Source organism: Lissotriton helveticus, chromosome 3_1, assembly GCF_964261635.1.
Source record: "Lissotriton helveticus chromosome 3_1, aLisHel1.1, whole genome shotgun sequence".
NCBI lineage: Eukaryota > Metazoa > Chordata > Amphibia > Caudata > Salamandridae > Lissotriton > Lissotriton helveticus.
This window is the reverse complement of record NC_136061.1, coordinates 1,441,562,861-1,441,586,721: the sequence shown is the minus strand read 5'-3', so window position 1 is coordinate 1,441,586,721 and position 23,861 is coordinate 1,441,562,861. Positions and strand designations below refer to the sequence as shown.

At 43.2% G+C, this 23,861-nt stretch overlaps 1 protein-coding gene across 1 annotated transcript in view; it reads right to left on the bottom strand.

Moving 5' to 3' along the window:
* Positions 1-23,861, bottom strand: part of LOC144824265 (contactin-associated protein-like 5) — a 1,259,345-nt gene that overhangs the window by 806,286 nt on the left and 429,198 nt on the right. Inside the window, exon 7 of the mRNA XM_078683400.1 lies at positions 12,226-12,369. Coding sequence (XP_078539526.1) covers positions 12,226-12,369 — 144 coding nt within the window. The remainder of the gene's footprint in view (positions 1-12,225; positions 12,370-23,861) is intronic.

The window sequence follows — 23,861 nt, the reverse complement described above, 5'->3', positions numbered from 1 at the left end:
GCACAATATCCCTTACCCCAGGTCATGCTTATGGATAAATACAATTCTCTCTTATTCCCTCATTGAATACTTCTGTTGGAGGTTCTAAAGTATTGGCACAGTAGTAAGATTTCTCGTATGAAGTCTCTTGAGGCTGGCCCCACCAATGTACAAACAACCAGAGTGCAACACTATCATAATGGCAAACTGAACAACTCTAGTTTTACAGTTATATTCGCAGAGCTTGTGTCCACCAAGAGGTGTGTCCAGGGAAAAGGGCAGCCCACTCCTCTGTGTCCACCCCGAACAAGTGCAGCGGGGTAGCTTAACTCCCCACAGGTTTTTGCATCAACCTGGCTAGTGTGGGCGTTGGTGCAATTTCTTTCCCTTTTTCAGGTTTAGGTAGCAGCATGTATTTTTTTTGTTGCAAATATTGCATTATTATTAAAATATCATACTTGTGAAACACTGGAAGCAGCGCAAGCAAAGCACCTCTGTGCACCTCATGATAGTGTGAGTGAGTGTGAGCGATTGTGAAACACTGGAAGCAGCGCAAGCAAAGCACCTCTGTGCACCTCATGACAGTGGGAGTGAGTGTGAGTGCATGTGAAACACTAGAAGCAACGCTAGCAATGCACCTTTGTGCACCCCATGACTGTGGGAGTGAGCGTGAGAGAACGTGAAACGTTGGAAACAGTGGCCTTGTTGAGACTAGCGGAGCACGTCTGTGGACCACGTGACCTTGGGAGTGAGTGTGAGAGAGCGTAAAACATTGGAAACAGTGGCCTTGTTGAGACTAGTAAAGCAGTGAGAGGGAGTGTGAGCGATTGTGATACACTGGAAGCAGCGCTAGCAAAGCACCTCTGTGCACCTCATGATAGTGGGAGTGAGTGTGAGCAAAGGTGAAACACTGAAGCAGCGCAAGCAAAGCACCTCTGGGCACCACGTGACAAGCCTACCCCTGATTCTTTGAAGAGCTCATTATAACCAATGCCCCTTTTCCACCATCCGAAGCATGTAAATACACACACACACACACACAAATCAAAAGGAGAGGTTAAAATGCTTGAAGAATTTGTTGAGGTGTCTGAACAAAATACTGCAGAGAAACTTTCCAGATTATAAAACTACGCTTTTACCCTTTCCGGGTGGATGCAAGCAGAGTTCACTTGTTCATTTCTAAAGTTTCGCTAGAGACAACTCCAGCTGTCTCTTTGGATGTAAGCCATGCTCCACAGAGCTAATCCTTGCTCAAGACTACATGGCTTTTCTGTCCATCTCAGTTGCCTTGGTCCTATTTGTTGCTTTCCTTACTTCATGTATTTGACACACCCACAGGAGCTTTTTGTTCATCAGTAGAGTTATTGCTATCCCGCTCTCTCTTGAATCCCCCCCTTGCCCTCTGTAACTAACCTCCAAGAGCTGGAGAAAGTGACAGATGCCCCATTTCAGCAGACGATCCAATTAAAATGAAGCAGACTTTGAATCAGCTTTATCATGCCAGGCCCCATTCATTTTGGTTGAACAGCACCCAAACCGCATTAGTCATTACAGTCTTGTAGAGGTAACGAGCAGGTCATGTTTTTGCAAACTCACAGAAATACATTTCGTGTGTATGTCAATTTTGGTGAAATGTGATGCACATGGTGTTTAAAAGTATGTACATAAACATTTTCTTCGAAAAAATCCATGTTAAAATAATGCTTAAAAATGACTTTAATAAACATGTTTCAAAATATGATATATATTTTTTTCCGGTGTTGTATATAACGCGAACTTGACCTGAAGGTATCAAAGTGCTTTACACGAGCACCAGTTGCATGGCACAGGGAGATTAAGTGATTTGCCCAGAATCACAGGATGTTGAGCATGATTGCCAAGACTTGAACCCAGTTCTCCCGATTTGAGATCGACCACCCTAGCCGTTAGGCCACATCATCCCCAAGATGATGTAACTCAGAGTATGAAATCCTTGATAAGTATTGACAAAACTTGACATGTGCAGGCACTTGTGGATTTCAAGAGCCTATTAGTAAACTTTTGACAAAAGCTATTGCCCAAAAAATACATTATCAGTTCCATACTGAAAATTAACAGAATTGTAAGTATAGTGTCCCTATGTCACTACCATGATATCTATATGTCTATTTATAAATCAGGAATAAATGGCAGTTCATGACTGTGCTACTTCGGCGCCTCTGTAGGCTATAGCAATAGCAGCTATGAGGCTGAGTGGTGTATTAATTACTTCAGAATTCTGTGCCATTTTACTGGTTACAGATTATTTGTGGTTCTTTGTGAGCCGAGCCATTAAAAGATTCCCCATGTAAATGACACAGCAAATGCCGAGATCTCACTATTGACGTCACTGTTCCCACCTAGGGTGCCCTGACAACCCTGTCATGAGTAAATCTAGGGTTGTCAAATTATAATGGCCAATATTTATACACATTATATGTGGATCAACATTATTGTCTATTGAACTTTACATAAATTAGGTTTTAATATAGCCTTTACTTTGAGCTGAGTTTCTACAAGTTTGCCTCAGAATTGGCTCCCCAGTGAAATGATACGCAGTAAAGTAAAGTGATTTGTGTAGGATCACACGATTTGGTCAAATGGGAAGCCGTGATTTGTCCCCAAATTTCCTAGTTTCACGTTGTGGTATTCGGCCGCTGCCTGGGTAACCTCTTCTCTTTCTTGTTTTATTATCCAAAGGGCAATGCTTTGTGTTTCTTTCAGGGGCTAAATTAGTACAATGTGCTAAATAAACACCGCCGTTACATATTAAATACAGCAGACACAAGAAGTCTTACTAGAAAATAAAGTACAAAGTTAAGGGAAAGGAGTACTTTCTATTTTTTGTTTTGCTGTCACTGACTTCCCCTTCGCCCTGACATCAGGAGCAGAGCCACACCTCAGTAAGGGCTATTATAAGTCTCAGGTCTCCTCGGTGGATTCAAAGGTCATCTCTTGGACACAGGTGAAGTGCACACAGATAAACAGCCCATGTGGGCTGATCCTCTGCTGGGGTCAGAGCGGCTGCTGATAGGCTGATCATGAAGAGGCCGGAGAGTGCAGCCTGTTCACAGCACCCAATGACATCTTCCGGACCAGCCCATCTCAGTCCCACAGGGTGCAATAAAAGTAGAGAAAGACTTCCGGGGCCTTGCTACTGGTCATGGCCTCAATTGCTGAATAGCCAGGTTGACGGCTCGGCCTGGTTTGGGCCTGGGAACCCAGGGGAAGCTCGAGCTGAGACAGAGCGCCCCCTCACTACTATATTCAGAATCACCGAGAATCACCGAGTCCAACAGGGCTCTGAAACCGCTGCTGAAGTGACTTTGTGGCGACGATCCAAACGTGAAAAAACAATGATCTTTGCGAGTTTTGGTCAGCTGTGCACCATAAATAACCCCCCCCCGCCTCCATGGACTGATCCTGCACGCCAGACACTCCCTGCACACAGCTCCCGATGGTGCCGCTCTGCACGGGGGTGACGGGCCCATTTCAAATCATCTTTAGGGGTGGCCTTCTTATATCTCGGAACAAATTCCAGTGGCAGTCCAGACTTCTCCCGAGTAGAGGTAGACTTACCGAGTGAGTGCCTGAGACCGCCGCTGAGAGCTCCTGACCACGAGGCTCCACGAGGTTCCACAAGGCGTTGCTGCTCCGCCGTTACAGTACCGCCTTGCACAAAAACACTGAGCGAGCCTCGAGGCGCACTCCCCTATATCGGCCGGCCCCTGACGTCATCGCGCGATCATTGCGCGACACACCTACGCATGGGGCGTGACACAGTAACATCTCGCGACACAGTAATGTGTTGCGCCACAATTTGGAAAGCTGTGCCTTAACATATGGCTGTAGGTAAGGCACAGTACAAGCCTCTGAAACCAGGCATTTGAACTTTATATGGCCATCACATCTTTAGCCCACCTGGGAATTGGCCCATGATGGTTAATTGTTACCCATAACATACAAAAGCACAACGTACATTTGAGCAGGCTTTGGGGAAATACCTGATATCACTGCCGAATCGTTTGACGTAACAGAGCCCTGAGGGACAGATAACAGTATTTTGTGGCTAGGATGAATGTGCACTGGTGCTTCTATGGGTCCAGAGCTGTAGGTCACCAGTAAGCCAATTGCCTGTCAGAATTCAGGAAGGAAACAAACCTTTATCCAAATGTGCTGTGTCCAAAATGGACACATAAGAGGGGACAGATTATAGGCAGCGGGATAGTGCATACTAATTTCTTAAAAGTACAGGGTGCTAAGGGAACAAAGCAAGGTCAGGCCTAAAGGACCATGGCTTGAGCAGCAACATGTCAATGTCAGAGACTGGCATTAGGAGGGGGCACATTGAGTGGCAGTCAGCCTACGTTTCGTGAAGTTCCATGCACCTGAGCGCATAACATAAAAAAAAGTAAACCAATGACGTGACAAAAAGTGAAGCAGTAGCTTTAGGGGATAGTACAATGACTAGGGTTGTGGAAGGCAAAGTATATAGCAATAGTATAATAATAATAATAATACCACATGGGGCACTCAGAAATATATATTTTTGAAAATATAATTACGTTATCAACATAGTCATAGATCGTGTTGACCGGGCAGGCACCCCTTACTAATTCTATATTAAAATATGAAGTACAATAAAATAAAAGAGTGTTTCAGAGGTTTATTTTTAAAGAAACGTTTCAAGCACGAAAGTTCCTATATGTGAAACTTTTCTCATGAGATGTTTACTTTATCTGCTAAACAGAGGAGACAAATAGTATACCATAAATATTGGTTAGACCTTAACAAGTTGCTTAGTTTTCCTCAGAACAGAAAGCCGCCAGGCCATTGTATGTACAGTGGAAACATGACCAAACTTGGTGGCAAAGTTTGGGCGAATGTATAGATTATGTGGGGCCACTATGGAGGTTGCATTAGACCTCAATGCTCTCCCACAGATATATCTGATCAGTGCAGTCAATTTGATGGCTTTATGTTCAATCCATCTGAAGTGCATTCAAAATTAGAGTGAACTGATTTGCTGCTTGGTCCAAGCTAGATCCACAGATTTGAGACATGCACCATAACAAAACTAGATCTTATTTCCTTTAGCCTCAATTCATTAAATAATTGTGCATTTATGCTCAAGGCCGACTGTGACATGGAATGCAACTCAAAGCTGGACTCTCTGTCATTTGCACCTACCTTTCTGAGCATGACTACTGTCAGCTCATGCTGCTACAGAGAACTGACAGTGGTAGTAGTGAAATTTATAGTTGATCCTTTTTAAAAGTTGTCTTCCACTCTACTGTAACTGAATCATTTGCTCCATTCTTGTGGGATATGTCTGTTGTAAGTATGTTTACCAAACTATGTGTTTTAGGGTGAGCTTAGGGAACGGGAGCAGTACTTAACTGCTGCAGCCCAGATATCCATTTTTAAATTGCATGTGTATGAGTGGCACACAGGGTGGAGTTTGGCGGGGTCTGCCAGAAAGTAATGTGAATTGCAGGACTCTTCCAAAGTATTCATGAGGTCATTTGAAAGGGATGATGTGGATTATAGAAGACAGATGGCCCCTTTCCAGAGTAGGGACAGTATTTGACCTTTCCTGCTCCATTTATCCCTGGAGGTGTTATCTCCCAACACTTTGGAAAATAACTGATTGAGGAAGCCTCACCATCTTTGGTACATTTGTTTAGGATTTCCTTGACAGGGAGCTCCGAGCCCCACCCATCCTTCCAGCAGACAATAGGCGACAAAGACTGTGGCGCGACTAGTTTGGAAAGAAAGGCCAAAAACTGAGTGATAGTGGTCACATAGCAAGGTCCACAGAAAATACAATTGTTGTCTTTGAACTGGCTATACATGTAAACTACCCTATCATAGTGCCAGGATTTCTCATTGACCAGTGTCAGGCTCCTACACCAGTGGAAACTAAAAAAGACCCTTAAACTTCGGGGTTGTGTTGCAGAGTGCAATCTCCCCTTACCATATTCGGGAACAGTAACCTTGAAGTTCGGCATCCTAACAGTAGGACCTGCCTTAAAACCACCTGGAACAAAGTAGCCGACTGATTGCTAGAGAGGAGTACTGGAAGTATGCCAGCATGAAGGCAATGCTGCTTGGAAGCGCAGGGCCTCATGGTGCTGTGCAGGAAGAACTTAATATTGATACGCTGTAGCCCAGGAAAGGATCTCATCTGTGTAATGAAGGTTTGTAACCATGGTCCCTCTTTTGAGCGCTCCAATGCAGTCCTTTTAGGCTGCCATGACCTTCCCTGCTCAAGATCAGAAGATGGCCAGGCAGTGATGAAAAGTGAATACAGAAGCAAGAGAATAAATACCGGTGATAGCTTGATTTAAAGCAAAATCTCAACCATGTTCTGCAAATTCAAGAAAACGAACAGTTGCACCTGTGATGGCCTGGCGCTAAAATAAATTGTGGACACAACAAGCAGTGGATCTTCAAAGACTCTCAAAAAGATCAATACTTTATTTGTTTGCGTGGGAGTTCGAGTTACCTCCAGAGGAACATCCAGCAGTAAAGTAGTCCTGTACCAAGTGTGTGGGATTGCAGTCTCTAACGGTGTGTGCCCATGCAACCACTCTTCTTCAGGACCCAAGGCTGGTGCCCCCACACAACAGCATTGGATGATGGTGCTAGAATCAGAACAACCAGGGCGGTGTCAGTGCTCCAGCTTCCAGAGTACTGTGTGCAAATACACACACTAGTGGAACGAGTGCCTCTGCCATCGATGGCCCACAGGACCATTTAATCTTTCAGTTATACATACATGTGCAGTCAAAGTTGTTGGGACATTAATAACTTTTAGGAGCCATTGCGGTCACTAGATAGGTAGCCAAGGAACAGCTAGAGTTCAATAGCTTTTATACTGGCGTACATACTGCCTTGAAAAAGTGAAAGGAGATTTTATTCCCCAAACTTTGCATAAGTGCGGTGTGCTTTGTCACTCTATTGAACATTCAAAGATAGAGACAGACTTTCAACAGAAAGGAGGATAATAACTTATAAGTATCATGGAATACAAGCTATACTTTCAAGGATTTACTTTGCAGCGAGGCACTTCTGTTCCAAATACCCCAAGTACAACAGGTAGAGTGCATTTCCATAAGCAAATGAAATACGTATAGAAGGTTCTCAAACTATGAACATGTAAAGACAGCCTGCAGAGCAATTAATCAAACCACACACGCAGCTCAAGTAAAATATCAACGTCTGGCTTTAGAAAATAGACACGCAGTGCACCATCAACTAATTGGCAGCAGGTTTTCTCTCATCTCGGCGCTCAGAACAAATATGCTCGAAGACCTCTCTCTGCTAGTCATGCCTGATCTGAACCGGTTCACAGAATCCAACGACTACTGTCAGCCAATCAGAGCTTTGATAATTGGCCGTCTACAATGGCGTCTAAGAGCAGCTGGAACGATGTTTGAGCGAGGTCATGCTCTTCGCTCTCAACCTTTGGATTACAAATAAATCCAATGTCCCTGGAAGCAGAAATAATTGCTTAACGTGGTGCAGTGTATTCCATAGGGTGAATCGTCATCTACGTCAGAGATTGAAAGGATTACATGGATCGTTGATTGGGCTTTGCTGTTCTGTTTCTTTTTCTTACCTCAGCCTCAACGTCACCAACCGATGTTTTATAAGAGGTTAGGTGTCTGCAGTGAGTGGTGTTACTAGGCGAAACATTAAATTACGTAAATCACAGCTGTGCAACTAACTACAACTTCCTGGGGTGCGAATGATTAGACTCTTACTAACTAGTCTTAGTATATTCTATTTAATATAAGAAATCATGCAGGGTATCTTTTCTTGAAAGGGACATTTATGTTTACGTCCTGTATTACAACTGTATTACAGTGTAAGCAAAATTCAGGTGTGTGAAAGTTTAGTTTGTAAACTATTACACACGTGCAATACAGCCATACAACATTGTAGTACATAAATTCAGTTGTAATATATAGGATAAATATAGCTGTGTATAGTCTTAAGGGCAGACTTTTCAAAAGTATAGTTTGACTCTCTATTTCATCCTTTTAATGTTGAGTTTAAGGTTGAGTTCAGATTCTGTAGAAAGAAATCACTGAGCTCACGCCCCCCAAAGGGAGATAACTGAATGAAGACTAAGGGGCAGATTTACAAGCCATTCAGACACTTTTACAACCCTGTTGCGTCGCAGCAGCGGCATAAACAATGCCGCCAATTTACACCGTGATGCATTTAGGGAGAGGCATCAGGTTGTAAAGCCCTGCGTCACATTATACCTGCATCATGTTGGAGAGGGAAGCCAAGTCGTTCCCGGTAAGGATGGCGTCAAGAGTCGTTCCTTTGGAGTGGGTGGGAGAGTGGCAGAGTTGTTTAAGTTCATTGATCTCAAGAAGATTGGTGAGGAGGTGGACTGAGGAGTCATCAGTCACGTTCCATTGGAGATTAAAATCTCCAAGGAAGAATTTTTTTGTGTTAGAGAGAGAAGATTAGTTAAGAAGTTTGGATAGTTCCTCGATGAAGGGAAGTGGGTCTCCAGGTGGGTGGTAGATATTATGCAGTCGAATCGGGGGAGAACTTTCAGAATTAAGTTTGGTTTCATGGTATTCGATGGTATTGCGGCCGGGGTTTTTGAGAAGGGAAAGTTAGAGTTAATTTTTAAAAACAATCGGTAGAGTAACCCGGAGGGAAAGTAATTCAAACCTGGAAGTAGAGTGGTTTTGATCCAGGTTTCCGTGAGAAAGGCTATGTCAATGTCTTCGCTAAGAATGGTTTCTGAAATTTCAGTCACGTGCCTGACAGCCAAACAGCAGTTCACTAACATGCAGGTGAGGGGTTCATTACAGTCTTGGGGGGAGGGCATGAATGGATGGTGGGACAATGGGGTGGGGGTCTGGGGAGACGAGAGAAGGGGGATCTGGGAGCCCCTACAATGACAGGAATGTTGGAGCTAGGGAGAATGCAGGAGAGGGGTTTAGGGAAGTCTCTGGGGGGAGAGCATGAATGGATGGTGGTACGTTGGAGAGGGGGCCTGGGGGAGACAGGAAAGGAGAGAATCTGCTGGTCCCCACAATAACGGGGATGTTGGAGTGAGGTGGGGAGGAACGTTAAAAGAGGAAGTAGGAGGGTAGGAGTTGCAGAGGGTATGAAGGTCGGAAGCGTTGAGATGATTCGATGTGCGGTGGGGCCTATGAGAACGGCAGTCAAGGGGATCGGAGTTCCACACCTGAGGATTCGAGAAGCGTTGAGAGCCAGGGTCGACGGGGTTAGAGCGGTTAGATAGGTACTTGGAGTAGCGGGAGTTGAAATCTTCTCACATCCGTGTAAGTTCAGTCATCAAGGTTGCGAGATTGTGTTCAATGTTGAACAGAGTATGGATTAAAGGAGTGTGGGAGAGCGCAGTTAGGGAAGAGGTGGGGGAAGGAAGGCTTCTTTGTTGGTCAGAGAAGACCTGGTGCGAGGTGATAGAGACAGTTCAGGAAGGGGTATAGGAGGAGTGCACGGGTTGTAGGATGTATGGAGGGCAGATGAGAAGGCCAGGGCATTCCTAGAGTCAGGAGGTGGGGCTTGAGAACATGAGAAGTTCAGAGACAGTAAGAAAGAGGTCTGGAAGTGAAGTGTGACTTCTTAGGAGGAAGGTACTGAAGATTTGTATTGGCATGCATGCTTTCTTACTGCCTGACTACGATTTAGCAAACAGTTTTTTGCCAGATTTTGCCAGATTGTGTTCTGGATGCTTCCGGCCTAGTGACATTTGTTGTAAACTCTATACAATATTTTGAATGCATTGTTCAGTTCCTTTGGGAAGCATTCTTGGATAAATTTAAGAAAATGTGTTATTATTTGTGTCACGTATTCCTGCACGTAACTGAAGAGTGTATCTCTCTTACTCATATTTGTTTACTTTTTTAAGTGTATTCATTGCCCATGTTAAGTTGTCTGGATATTCTTTTTCTCAATTATTACTAAAATCATATAATATAGTGAATAGTATTTCTTCCCCTTCATTGCAAACATGTTTCCCTTCATTTCAATGATCATCTTCTCTAGTTTATAAAAGCCATACATATCATGAAAAATGCATTTGAGCATTCATTAGCAGAAAACATTAATTTGAGCACACCTCGAAAAATGTCTTACTACATTCAGTCACAGAAAGGGACATTTCCATCTTGACAGCATCCATAAAGCTATTCACAATATCATTGTCATTCATTAAAACAGAATATACCAGAGGAGGCAGTATGTATTTTTTACTCATTCAATCCAAGGCACACAACCAACATGTGTACCATAATTTCTTGAGAACAGGCAAAGAAACGTAGCTTCTTATTACGCTAAGGGATACCAGACCAATTGCCTTTCACATCAAGAGTGGTATCCTCATTAAATACACAGCGTTCGTAAAAATCCTTTAATTCAAACAGGCATATTTAAATATTGTTGACTTCATAATACTACTCAATTACTTCATGAGATTGAATAAGATTAAGGTTTTGAACATACATTTTTTTAAAGCAAATAGTGTAATTTCTCTTTCAATGATGTTTTAAATACATTTTTAACAATTTTTCACAGATCTGGTGAATAAATGTGCTAACTCCTCACATAGAAAAAACAGAAGAGCCACAACACAAGAAGTCACATATCAATATCAGTATCTTTTTAATAGTCGCCATTGGATCACTCCCACTGAAGTTCATGTCATCAAAGGCTTAGTTCAAGGATATTCTCTCCTTTAAATTTAAACTCCACATGGGCATAGATAGCCTAGCTTGGGGTTTACAGAACTGTAATGATATGTTTGCAAAACAGACCCTTACTAACACAAAAAGGCACAGGATATCATAATTCCTGTTAAAGAGACTAAGCACATTCATTGTCATAACAGCCTTCTTCTTACTGCCTTTCATCATAAAGAATAAACTCAATTCATGTGTTATCAAAATACTAAGAAGGACAGATTACCCGCCCTTTTAGTGTCATGGCCTGCACCCTGTATATTCACCACAGCGTTCAAAAACCCACACTTTTTTACTGTGATTAATTTCATAGGATTCAGGGCCACCAGCTCATCCAACATTACTTGAGTCTAGGTTTTTGTCTGTGAAGAAAACAGCATAAATGTGTTTATTTCCCCTTTTACACCTAACACTTCTGAAAAGTCTGGTAATTATAAGCTGAAATAAAGTTGAGCAAGGGCACCTCCCTGCTTGAACCAATACTTTCAGACTATTTCCAAGATTATCTGTAGAAGCTTGAACAGAATTCAGTCCTCAATATAATACTGTAAAGTATTTAACTGTTACTGTCTTTGCAGTAACACAATCGGTATACTTATCTGCTCTGTTCATAAAATTTTCAAAAATATACATTTTCCTTTTTTTAAATCACATCAGTTGTTTACTCCAGGTTCCTCAACTTACCAGTGGCACACCTTGAGACAAATAATCTATGTACACTACAATTCAAATTCGTTATGAACTGATTTATAGGTTCAAAGCCAGCAGTTACTCCTTAGGAAACATACAAATTCAAACAAGTTCAAAGAAGACGATTTTGTCTCTGCCTAAAACAATAGTTAGTAGCTCAAGATGAACTTTGTGTTATGTTGCAGTGTTCATTTTGAGTGTACATTTAGCTTCATAATTGATTTTATTTTATTTTAAAATTTATATAGCGCACGAATGCCTGAGGGCGTCAAGGTGCTGTGCAGAAAGGTTTGCCAGAAATAACAGAGACGTGTAACTTAGTTGGAAAACAGCCAGGTTTTTTGTGATTTTCTAAAGGAGGGTAACGTAGGGCTGTTCTTGATGTCTAGCGGGAGTGAGTTCCATAGTTTCACTGTGCCCATAACAAAGCGTCTACCTCCCCGACGTGCTGTATTGAATTTGGGGGTTTGAAGTAGTTTGCTACTTGGTTTCTTTGTTCTTTACAGAGTGGCTGCTCTGTTAGAAACTCAAACAGGTTGCACCTCTAACAGAATATTGTCATGCAATGTTCAGTCTATAAGGCCAGAATTAGGGACAATGGGTATTTCAATATGTGCCCTGTAGACAGTCATTTAGCATAGATTTCAGAGCTCCAGTGCTCAATGGAAAGCCTAATATAAGGAAGTGTGGTTAGCTTTTATAAATATTTAATATTCAAAGTGATATAATCAATGCATTGTTTTCAACATATTTTAATGTATTACAAATGTGTTTATTGAAAGTTTGCTTCTATTCCTACCTCTGAGTAGATCTGTGGCTTGCGCCTCTTCGCTAGGTCAATTATATTGATTCCATTGTAATACAAATTTTCAATACAGCCGTGAAAGTTGTTCTTCTGAACAGCTCCTGGTTTTCCTCGCATAGGAATACCTCCAAAACTGAGCTTTGGGAAAGAAAATTGACAATTCTTAATTACAACATCACATCTAAGAGTTAGAATTAAATCATCAAAAGTTTGATAATTTCTGAACCTTTATATAGTTACCAAAAATGTAAGTTGGTGCTTACAAATATATTTTAAAATTCAGCCGGTTTCAAATGTCAGGTACATGATAGGTAATGTTAAATAAATAGATATGATACACATGAAATGGGTCAATATACCTTTTAATTAGGTTTGGATTTAATAATGCCAGTATATTAAGACCAGGTATAGAAGCAATATCTATTTCATTTCATTTCATTTTATGAAATAACGGACCTAGGCCTCAACATAAATCAACACTATGATACATTAATTATCATTTAAAATCAGTGTAAAATGCAAACAAATTCAAACAGTTAAGATGCAATAATCCATGATTTTATTATTACTAAAGACATTATTTTAAATATTGAAAGGAAACCTTTAAATAATTTAAACACCATATAATAGATTTGTGCCTTAGGAGAATGTGTCAATTGCATCAATTCATAATGTCTTGAGATATTAACATTCACAATTAAAGTACATTAAAAGTGATTTCTGATAGCTCTCAAAGTAGAAAAAAGAGGAGGTGAATGGAATACATTTTGGGAGCCTAATGTACATAAATTGTAGATTACGTAATCCGAGGGATAACCTCTCCATCTCTCCAACAACGAATTAGGAGGAATATTACCTGTTCATGAAAGCATTTCACCCTGTGAATTTTTTTTAAAAGAGAGGTATGATTGGATTCGTTCATAACTATTGTTACCAATTAATCTTTCATATGTTTTCAGACTACCACAATATATGTCTCGGGAAGGACTTAGCTCATTTACTGGAACCTTAAAAAAATGACATCATTGTCTTGCAGTCCAAGAATTTTGACAGTCCCGACTACTATTCAATGTGCATTTAAAATTACTGATCACCTGATCCTGATTCAAGATTTGTAAGCAGGGATTAAGCTGGCGCATGGAGAAGCTTGTGACCCCCCAAAAATATATTTGCAAGGGCTTGCATGTAAGTGCCAGACAGTCCACGCTCCAGTCTAAGAATTTGCACTGATATAAATGAGCTCAGGCTCCAAAAACCTTTTATAAGCTCTTTCCTTCTTATAAATCTAATAATGACCAGATAGAGATGGGGGCTTATTCCAAAGCAAAATAAGTGTAGGATGTATCCTTGTTTTATAAATATGTAATAATAATAAATAAATTGCCTTTTCTCAATGGAGTTATACAAGTTTTGAAGGCCACCAGTAGGGGCCTAGGCTTATTTCCTTAAGTTAGCAAAGTGCATCTTTTGAGAAAGTTTGCTGGAAAAAATCTGCCTAAATAGACATAATTATCAAGAAACTCTAGTTTTTATTGACCTATTAACCAATTATATGCGAGAGAGAAATAAAGAACATTAATCTAAGCAAGTTAGACCTCAATTTAAGCAATAAAGTAGGTTGTCCAATAAGCCAAACTGAACTGAAAAGTCAATAAAAGGGGTATATACAGTGTTGGACTTGGCCCTTTTGCAGTGTCATCCCTAAACCTTTTCCCTTTCTCCTAGTCTTTTTTCTGACATGGTGTTGACGGTTTTGGGACTCTGGTCACTTTAGCACTGCTGTCCAGTGTAAAATATGTGTGCTCGCTGTGATAAACATGGTAAGAGTGGTCTCCACCTGTTTGGCCTATTTAATTTACCTGTCAGTCCCTTGTAAAGTGGTATCTCATAAACCTGGGGCTGGTAAATGAACTGCTACAAGAGGGCTTGCTGCGCTTTTTGCGCCACCCACCAAAGTAGTCTTTCAAACCTGTCTCAGGCCTCTGCCATTGCAGGGCCTGTGCGTGCAGTGTTACTGCTGCTGTGATGTGACACCTAAAGTGTGTACCATGTCTGTGACCCTCCTTTTACTACATGTCAGTCACCCCTAAGGTGGGCCCTAGCTAGCCCTATGGGCCGGGTGAATTGTAGGTAAAAGGAAGGTCAAGTACCTTAAGTGTGTGACATGTCCTGGTAGTGACAAACAGCCATTTTGGTTTCTCACTACTGTGAGGCTGCCCTCCTATAGGAATGCATTGGGGATTCCCTGATAAGTGTTTCAGTGGTAATCCCTGATATGAAAGGAGCAGTGTGGTCAAGTTTGGTATGTTTGGAATAGTGATAATAAATGAAGGTAATGGTGTGCGCAGATTTATTAGAACTATTTTAGAAATGCCACTTTTAGAAGTGGGCATTTCTGTGTGCTGTGAGTGTTTGTGCCTGCATGATGTGTATTGAATGTCTGGCTCTGGAGTGACAGGAGCTGGGTGAGTCGACACTAGGCTGAATAGGCCAATCTGCATTAGGAGTGGTGGAAGGAGTAGCACTTGGACCTAAATAGGACAGAGCCTGCCTTTCACAATGCTGGCTCCACCCCCTGTGGTGTTTCTGGGGCCAGAGCCTACACTGACAAAGAGGAAGGTGTGAGTGCCTCCAGAACTGGTTTGAACTGGGCGCAGGGGAAAACAAGGACCCGTGCAGTATAAGTATTGGGGATGTGACCCCATGAAGGGTGTGCTTACTTGTACCTGTTTTGGGAGGCCGAAGGACTGCTGGGCAAGGAGGAACCGCCGTGGGACCCAGCTGCAGCTTCCTGGGGGTCCCTACGTGCTGGCCTACCTGTGTCCAGCTCTGCCCCTCTGCATTTTGGGTTTAGCCCCCCCTGAACGCTATTTCTGCCCTAGGATGAGAGGAGAGTATTGGGGCTGCGCAGCCCTGAGATGCACATCATGGAGAGGGAATCCCCGGCGTAGGAATTCCCCTGAGTTGCTGCAAGGAGCGGGAGCCCACCCCGCGTTTGTGCAGTTGATCAGTGGGAGCCTACCTCGCATTGTGTGCTCCTAGCAGCAATAGCCCACCCCGCATTCATATAGGTTCTACTGCATTGATGATCTAACAGCGGGAGCCTACCCCGCTTATGTGAATTCAGCAGGAGCCCCCTGCATGTTGGTTCCTGCGTGGTACAGCGGGAGCCCACCCCGCTGTTGTGTTTTATGTTATGGCAGGAGCCAACCCCGCACTTCGCCACAAGAAGAAAGGAACTGCCGCGGCCCGGAAAACAGGCAGACGCTTTGCCTGTTTGTGGGTGGGGCTCGCGGACAAAGAGTAAGCCAGGCAAGCTGTCTGGTTGTAAGCGGGCCCAGGGAAGTCGGCGCGTGCCCGCACTGGGCTCCCATGAGGAGAGAAAGAGCCCTGTGCCTTCGCCGGTGACCGGAGGCTGAGGCACTTTGTCGGTCCCCCCTGACTGGAGGAGAAGATGGGGGGAGTCATTCGTTACCTCGGTGAGTGAGACTTGAATGGCTATTTTCCTCTGTGGCAATTCTTGGTGGAGTCCCGGCAGTGGTGCCTGTGCCTATTTTTCCAGCTGTACCGCCTCTTGGAGGGCATCTGCACCGAGGGACCCAATTGTTTGTAAAAGTCCCAGTGGGGGCACTCAAGAGGCACAGTAGCGCCAGGACTCATTTTCACAGCTGCCCCGCCGGACAGTGGGCAGCTGCAACGTTGGGGCAATTTTATTGTTGAGTCCCAGTGGAGACCCAGGAGGCACAGTGGTATCAGTCCTCCTTTGTGCCGCTCCCAGCTGCCCTATGAGAGTGCAGGCAGCTGCAATGAGGGGGGCATTTCTTTTTTAGATGAAGGAGTGAGTTGCACTCCATGCCCCAGCTCATTTGCGCACTTTGTTTACGCTGCCGAGGCAGCCAGGGGGCCATTTGGGAGGCACCACTAGAAGCCCTAACATTTTGGACATAGGGCATTTGACCCCAGTGAAAGGCCAGTTGGCCTGGTGTCAGTTCTGTGTTTAGGCATAATAGGTTAAATCCTAATATGGTGCATGCCTAATGATTATGCTTATGGTCTTGATGCCTGATCTAATGTGTGTTATTGCACGATGGGTTTATGCTTGTGATGCCTAATGTCATGCTATGATGTTTTAGGATGATGCCTATTGTGTAATGTGTTTATGCTAATGAGGTTGGGGCCTAGTGTGTTTTATGCCTACTGTGATGCAGACGTAATGTGTTTATGTTCCTAGATATAATGCTGAGGTCATTGTTGTGCCTATAGTTACTGGTTGTGTTTTACATTCGCTACTTGTGCTTTGTTATGGTTCTGACAGTGGCCCGATTGGCCCTGTCCTTTATATAGTTCTCTGTGAATATAGCCTAGTGCCAGTTGGCACAGTGTAGATTGTGTGATTATGATGCTAATGTGTTTATGATAATACAAAGTCTATTTTTGATATAACCTTGTGTGGAATTTCTTTTGTAGTGTGCCTAGTGTGTTGCTGCTGTGTGTGTGTGTTGCGCAAATGCTTTACACATTGCCTCAGGGGCAAGATGGCGGCCACTTGAACAGAGTGAGCGTTACTCCCTATCTGGCTCGGTAACATTGAATAGGTTCCAGATCGAAAAGGAGAAAGCTTACCGCTGAGAAGGATCAGTTATTTCTGACGGTGAATCAGGAGTTCGAGGAAGTCGTCGAAGAGTATCCTACGGTGGACGAGGATGTATGTTTGCAGAACGGGAGATTCAGAGGCTGTGGCTGCGGTCTACGCGGCTCGTTGCAACCGCCCTCCGGAGCCGAGCACACCTGGGGGCCTGGCGGGTGTGGCTAGCGAGAGCGCAGAGAGCACACTGCGAGCATGTCGCGCCTGGCGGAAAGCAAAGCTTAATGCCCCTCGTAAGAACGGGAATTCTCCGGCGGTTAACATCAAAGCTGCGGGGGAATCGACGAAGAAACTGCCGCCTGCAGCGGAAAAACCTGAGAAAGCTGGAGAAACCTGCACTCAGGGCAATGGCGGTGAGTGCTAAAAAAATGGGGCTGGTCAAAGGGAAACCCTCAGAGAAACTCTCACCCGGCATGAATGACGACACTAGGATAAAAGATCTTGGGAAACGGAGATTACGGTGGTAGCATTGGAAGGCACAGGACGGGGTAAGGCCATAACCGTCCCGGGAATGTTTGCCGGGAAAATAGCGGTGATTAAAAATCCTCCTCCTCCACAAATCCCATTAGCCTTACAAACTTTTCCCGCTGGTATTGCCATCCCAGTCCTGGAGAAAGACAGATGCGGGGGCGATAAAGATCTCGGAGGGGTGGATAAAGCCAGGATAGATGAAGGAGCCAAAAGCGGGACAGTGCTAATGACGCTACCTGAGGTTTCAATAACACCATGCCATGAACCCGCTCCGGTTGAGGGGTCTAAGGGGACTAATAAAGATGCGGCCGAAAAATCTCCTCAGAGTCTGTTATTGGAGCAGGGAGACACTTTTACCTTCTCGACCCCCGCTGGAGAGAAACCCGATACAGGACCTCCAAGATGGTGATAGCTTCTTCTCTCTTGCCGAGGAGTCTGATATTGAATCTACTGGGGCTCCATGAATGAAAATCATACTTCAGGCGAAGAGAGTGGAAGCCCCCCAAGTACAGCTGACACTCTGAAAAGGGCTACACCCCATCTAAGTAAATCCAGGCTGACGTCCATTCAGGGGCAAAGGAACGGTGATCGCGATGGATCTGAGACTAGCAATAATCTTCAATGGGATTATGCACAGGCCGCTATTAGTCTGGCAGGTTCAGGAAGACCAAGGTCTCATGAAGAAGCGCTCAAGGGCTCCAAGGGCGAATCTAACTCACCCCCTCTAATACGCTGATCTATGCCATGCTAAAATCGATTCAAAGCGAGGCTCGACAAGAACACAAGAGAGCTCAGCTAGCGACAATGAAGATTCAAGGGGCTATCCGGATCAACAATAAGGCATGCAAAGAGGTCATAGCCAGGACTGCTGCCCTTGAAGAGAGGATAGTTGAGATTGAGACTGGATTACAGCAGACTGAAACAAAAACTACGGTCAATGACGAGAAACTTGCAGACATAATGTGGAAGTTAGAGGATTCTGAAAATAGGCTCCGCAGGAACAACCTCCGACTTTTAGGGATTGAGTAGAAGGCAGAGGGGCAAGATATTAAAGGATTTGTTCTGAAGCTATTTCAAGTTGCTTTCCCAGCTCTCCCATTGGTCTTGGGAAACTGAGATACAGAGAGTGCATCGGTTTCCTCTTATGTTAAAAAAGAATTCCGATCCTGAAGCAAAACCGAGGGCCATCTTGATATTTTTTGGCAATTTCTTTTTGAGGCAAGCTATTTTTTAAAAAGCCCGTCCGGATGCTAAAAGATCTGCAGAGGGCCATACATTTTTTGTGTGCCCTTACTTTTGCCACGCAACAGTGGAACGGAGGTGGCGACTTTGTCTACTGATCACTCCTTTCCAAAAGAAGGGATGCGAGGTCTACTTAATGAATCCTGCTCGTCTAAAGGTTATTTGTCGGGCAAGACACAGGTTTTTTCTTCAGAATTTCAAGCCGAAGAGTACCTCAAAGAACTTCCTGATGGCTAAATGACATATGGACTCTTAGTTTAAATTTTTTAATTAATTTTGTTTGGGATTTTAAATTCCTAAATATCTAAAGATGCCCTATATACTTGTTTGGCTTCCTGTTTTTCTGATTCTTCTTGGTCGCTGTTTTATTTATGTTCTCTTTCTCGCTCCTTTGTAATGGATTATACAGATAGGGGGTGACCTGGGGACACTCGGGAAGTGGGAGGCATCAAATGGGTCTACGGACCTATTATGCCTGTTTTTGGGGTTGAGGGGGGAGGGGGAGGGGGCATATGGGTGGGGGACGCGCTACGGGGGAGGAAAGGTTTGAATCACGATTTGTTTTTGGAAATAAGTTAAATGAGTCAGGATTGTCACACAATGCCGGCTGGGGGTTTCTCTTTTGGAACATCTTTTTGTTGAGGTATGGCTAATATTCGAATCGCCTCCATAAATATCTGTGGGCTTAATGATCCGGTTAAACGGCGTCAGGTAAGAGAGGATCTGCGTTACTTGCGGGCAGATATAATCTGCCTCCAACAAACGCATATCGAAGCCAGCCGGCACAAACCATTGGATTTTGAGAGTTTTCAGTTGGTTTCATGGACTAAATTGGAGGCTAAGACTAAAGGAGTTGCTATTTTAGCACGACAGGGGAAGGTTAATATAATTCGCTCTTCTGACGATAGTTTAGGCCGTTGGATTATAGTGCACGGCAAATTTCAGAATCAAACTATTACATTATGCTCCATATATGGCCCAGTACTTTATGATCCTGAATTATATAAGTGGCTGAATTTGGAATTGGTAGGCTGGCCGGTACTGCTTATAGTCTGTGGTGATTTCAATATAAATATGGGCTGTGAACTTATGAATCAAGCAGGGATTGCATATGTAGGGAGAAAGCCAAAGGTCTATAGGGCCTTACGACATATGGTCTCCTTGATGCCTGGGCTTTTTTTAATCGGAATGACCCCGGATTTACTTTTTTTTCAGCACCTCACAAAACTTGTTCTAGGCTTGATTATTTTTTTATTTCACCAGCTCTTGCTCAAGGATCTAATATTATCCGATTCCCAAGAGTAATGTCGGATCATAATCCGCTTCTGCTTGAGGTTAACATACAATTCTGTGGTACTAAACACGTATGGACGTTTAATCGTGGGTTGCTCAGGGATAGTAGGTATATCAAATCCATGAATCTATGGATTATAAGATTTTTACAGGAAAATATTGATAGTACTGGTATCCAACATGTATGGGATACACTTAAAGCTGGGATAAGGGGCGAAACAACTCGTTATGGTTGGGAAAGTCAGAAGAAAGAAAAGTTAAAACTACAGAGATTGTATAAAGATTTAGAGATGAAGCTGGCCCAGGTGATATTCCGGGGCGAGGATAGTGATGCATCCCAAAAACAGATCATTATAGCCAAGTCAGCTATAACAGAATTGTCTCAAGCTAAAGCGGCAAGCAAATTTTTGGATGGAGATCTAAAATGTTCGAGAGTAGTGAAAGAGCGGGACATATGTTATCTGCAAGAATTAAAGAAAGAGAGTCTGCCACACGCATTAAAAGTATTCTGGACCCAGATGGTGGGCTAGTGACCGAAGAGGGTGCCATAGCATTAGCCTTTCAAAAATGTTATCAAAAACTATACAATGAGGATATTTGCAATAACGTGGCACTGCAGGCCGAAATTCAGGAATATCTCGAGGAAATCAAGGTGGATGTATTATCCCCCGAGGATCTCGAGATATTAGATGCAGAAATACGAATTGATGAGCTTTGGCAAGCTATAGACTCTCTTCCTGCCGGTAAAGCTGTTGGCCCAGACTATCTAACGGGCGAATTTTATGAAGTGTTTCGATCCCAGCTTACACCAGTCATGTTGGAGATGTTCTGTAGGGTACATAGAGGGAATGTGCCTCCTGAATCATGGCGAAGAGCCAGAACTGTTAAATTTTTAAAGAAAGGCAAGGTTCCATCAGATATGGGGTCTTATCACCCAATCACGCTTATCAATAGCGATATAAAAATATATGCTAAGATTCTTGCAAATCGGTTATCTGGGGTGAATAAGAAACTTGTGCCCTCTAAACAGCATGGCTTTGTGCCTGGCCGCGAAACGATCGATCATATACGCCGCACAATCGCGCTATTTGACTACACCATGATTTCAGGAGACCCTATGGTTTTAATTCTGCTGGATGCGGAGAAAGCCTTTGATAGGGTCTCCTGGCCTTTTTTATGGGCTGTCTTGAGGCATTATGGTCTTGGGGAGAAATTCATCTGCGCTATTCAGAGCATGTATAAACAACCTATGACTCAAATCTCGGTGATGGGAACCCAGACAGGCGCAATTTATATTTTAAGAGGCACACGGCAGGGGTGTCCCTGCTCCCCTTTATTATTTGCAAATAATATCGATCCTTTAATTAAAAAAAATCTTTCTAATGTTTTGATTCTTCCGGTTAGAGCCAAAGGTGGAGACACTAAAATGTTAGGTTATGCGGACGACCTTGTTATCTTGACAGATTCTCAGCAGACCGCATTGCCACAAAATCAGATTATGACATCGCAGTTTGGTAGGATGTCAGGGTATCATCTAAATGACGCCAAAACCCAAAAAATATGGAATGATAAAATTACGCTGGTGGATTCACGGGTTATTGGTAAGGCAAAATATTTAGGGATAGAGGTATGTTCTAAACCTGAGGAGATCAATTTAAACCCTCTGCAAGATAAAATCGAAATTAATGCTCGTCGGATTAATAATCTGCAGTTAACATTGATGGGCAGATGCAATGTAGTAAAAATGGGTTTTTTACCAAAGATCTTGTATGTTTTCAGAGCTATTCCCTTATTGTTTGATCAAATTTGGTTTAAAATACTGGAACAAATAATTTCTTGGTTTGTATGGACAGGTAAACGCCACAGGCGAGCTATGAAATACATGATGTTACCCAGAGAGAGGGGGGACAGGTCCTTTCCAAACCTCCAGACTCATTATTGGGCAATAACGCTGAGATATATTGCCGAATTACTAGATGCCGAGGAATTAGATGGCTCCGATATATCAATTTATCATTTAATTTATGGCGAAGAGGCTAGGGGGCTTTTCTTCAGACATATTGATTTCGCTTATTTCAAGATGGTGAGGTTCAAGGTGCTGTTGGGGACTTTTAAAGTCTGGCCGGCTGTTCGAAAACTATACAATATTGGGAGAATACACTTATATACCCGCGTTACAGGAAATACCCTCCTACCGGAAATTTTTGGGGATGGATATTTTAGAGAATGGACAGCTCAAGGAGTTACGGTGATAGGTGATATTGTTTCTGAAACAGGGGTGTTGACATTTGAATGTATTAGACAGAAATGTGGTATTGGTAATCACCATTTTTTAAAATTTTTACAGATTCGAGATTTTTTTCCCAGGAAAACTATTAGCTGGATCCGTATCCCACTAGTTGAAGCAGGTAAGGGGGGCCAATCGACCATCTCTATGATATATAAATTGGTTAATGAAAGAAGGAGCGATGATTTACCTAAGCACTTTAGCCATTGGCAGTCTGGATTACAGGCTGGACAGGATGTTTGTGAAGATTCATTAAGCTTCAGCCGAACCGGTACTATATCCACAAATCTTCAGGTTCAATGTTTTAAGACATGGCTCAATCTGTATATAACCCCACATCGTATACAGCAATGGGGAGGGGTGGTGGGAGTTAACTGCCCCAGATGTGGGGAGCTGGCGGCAGATAGCATTCATATATTTTCATCCTGCCCCTGTCTGACTCCATTGATTAATAAAATTGAACAACGATTAGAACAAGTGTTTAGATACTCAATACTGTTATCACCACAGACTATAATGTTGGGGGTAGCGGAGTTAAATATGACTGAACCAGAACGGAAGCTATTTTTTGTAGCTATGGCCACATTGAGATTGTGTATAGCAACGGTTGGGTTAGATCCCATCCCTCCGAAAGTACATGAATGGTTCAGTAAATTTATAAATATTGGTAAATGGGAGTTGCTGGTTTTCAGGAGGAGAGGCCCGAATGCTAGGAGAGAGGGAGAACTGATTTGGGAGCCTTTAACTAATTGGCTGAACCTGGAAAATTAAGGCGGTGGGTAGCCTGACGAAACCACTGTTGAAATGGATGTCCTGTCTCTTTTTTCTTTTTCTTTTTCCTTGTGTTTTTTCTGCTCTCTGATCCTCCTGTAGAGATCCTTGGGGGGAGGGAATGGGTGGGGGGTGGTAGAAAATTGTAAATTTGAGCAATGGCATATATACTATGTAAGGTGTTATTTTCTTTTTATGCTTGAAGCTGTTATCATGTCATTTCTCTAATAAAAATTCTAAACTAAAAAAAAAAAGATGAAAAAAAAAAAAAACTCATTGCCTCTGGGATATAAGTCTGATTGCTCGTGCCAAGCTACCAAGTGGGTGAGCAGGGGTTATCTTCAGCATGTAACTCCCTTGCCCTGACTAGAGTGGTGGTTTCTGCCTGGCTTAGGTGCAAGCCCTAGCCAACCAGAAATCCCATTTCTAACATTGGTTGTCAGCGGTGAGGATAGGACTTGCATTTACGCAGTACCACAGCGACAACTGGTTGCACTACAAACTCTGCATTTTGAGAATCACATGTTTGGGGATTCTTTTTCCTGCGTTTTATTTTTCTCCTAAAAGTGTCATTTTCAAATTGCGTACTCTTGCTTCAGATCTTACGCCTAGGAGTCTTGCGTTGTGCCTGTATGGGTTTAAGTACCTTGCCAAAATGGAATCTGCCTTTAATGTACATGATCTGTTGGAATACAGTGTTTTGGAGCTAAGGAGGCTCTGTGATGAGAGAGGCTTAGCTGTGGGTAGGGAGGACACTCAGCTATTACTTAGGAAAGCCCTGTTACACTGGCAACAGGATACATGGAGATGTCAGGACTCTGAGTGGGAGCGGGCCCAAGTCGCACACAAAAAGGTGGTGGGTCTGAGGGTGGCCCTGAAGAGTCTGAAGAAGAGGAAGACAATGACAGGGCAGAAATGCCA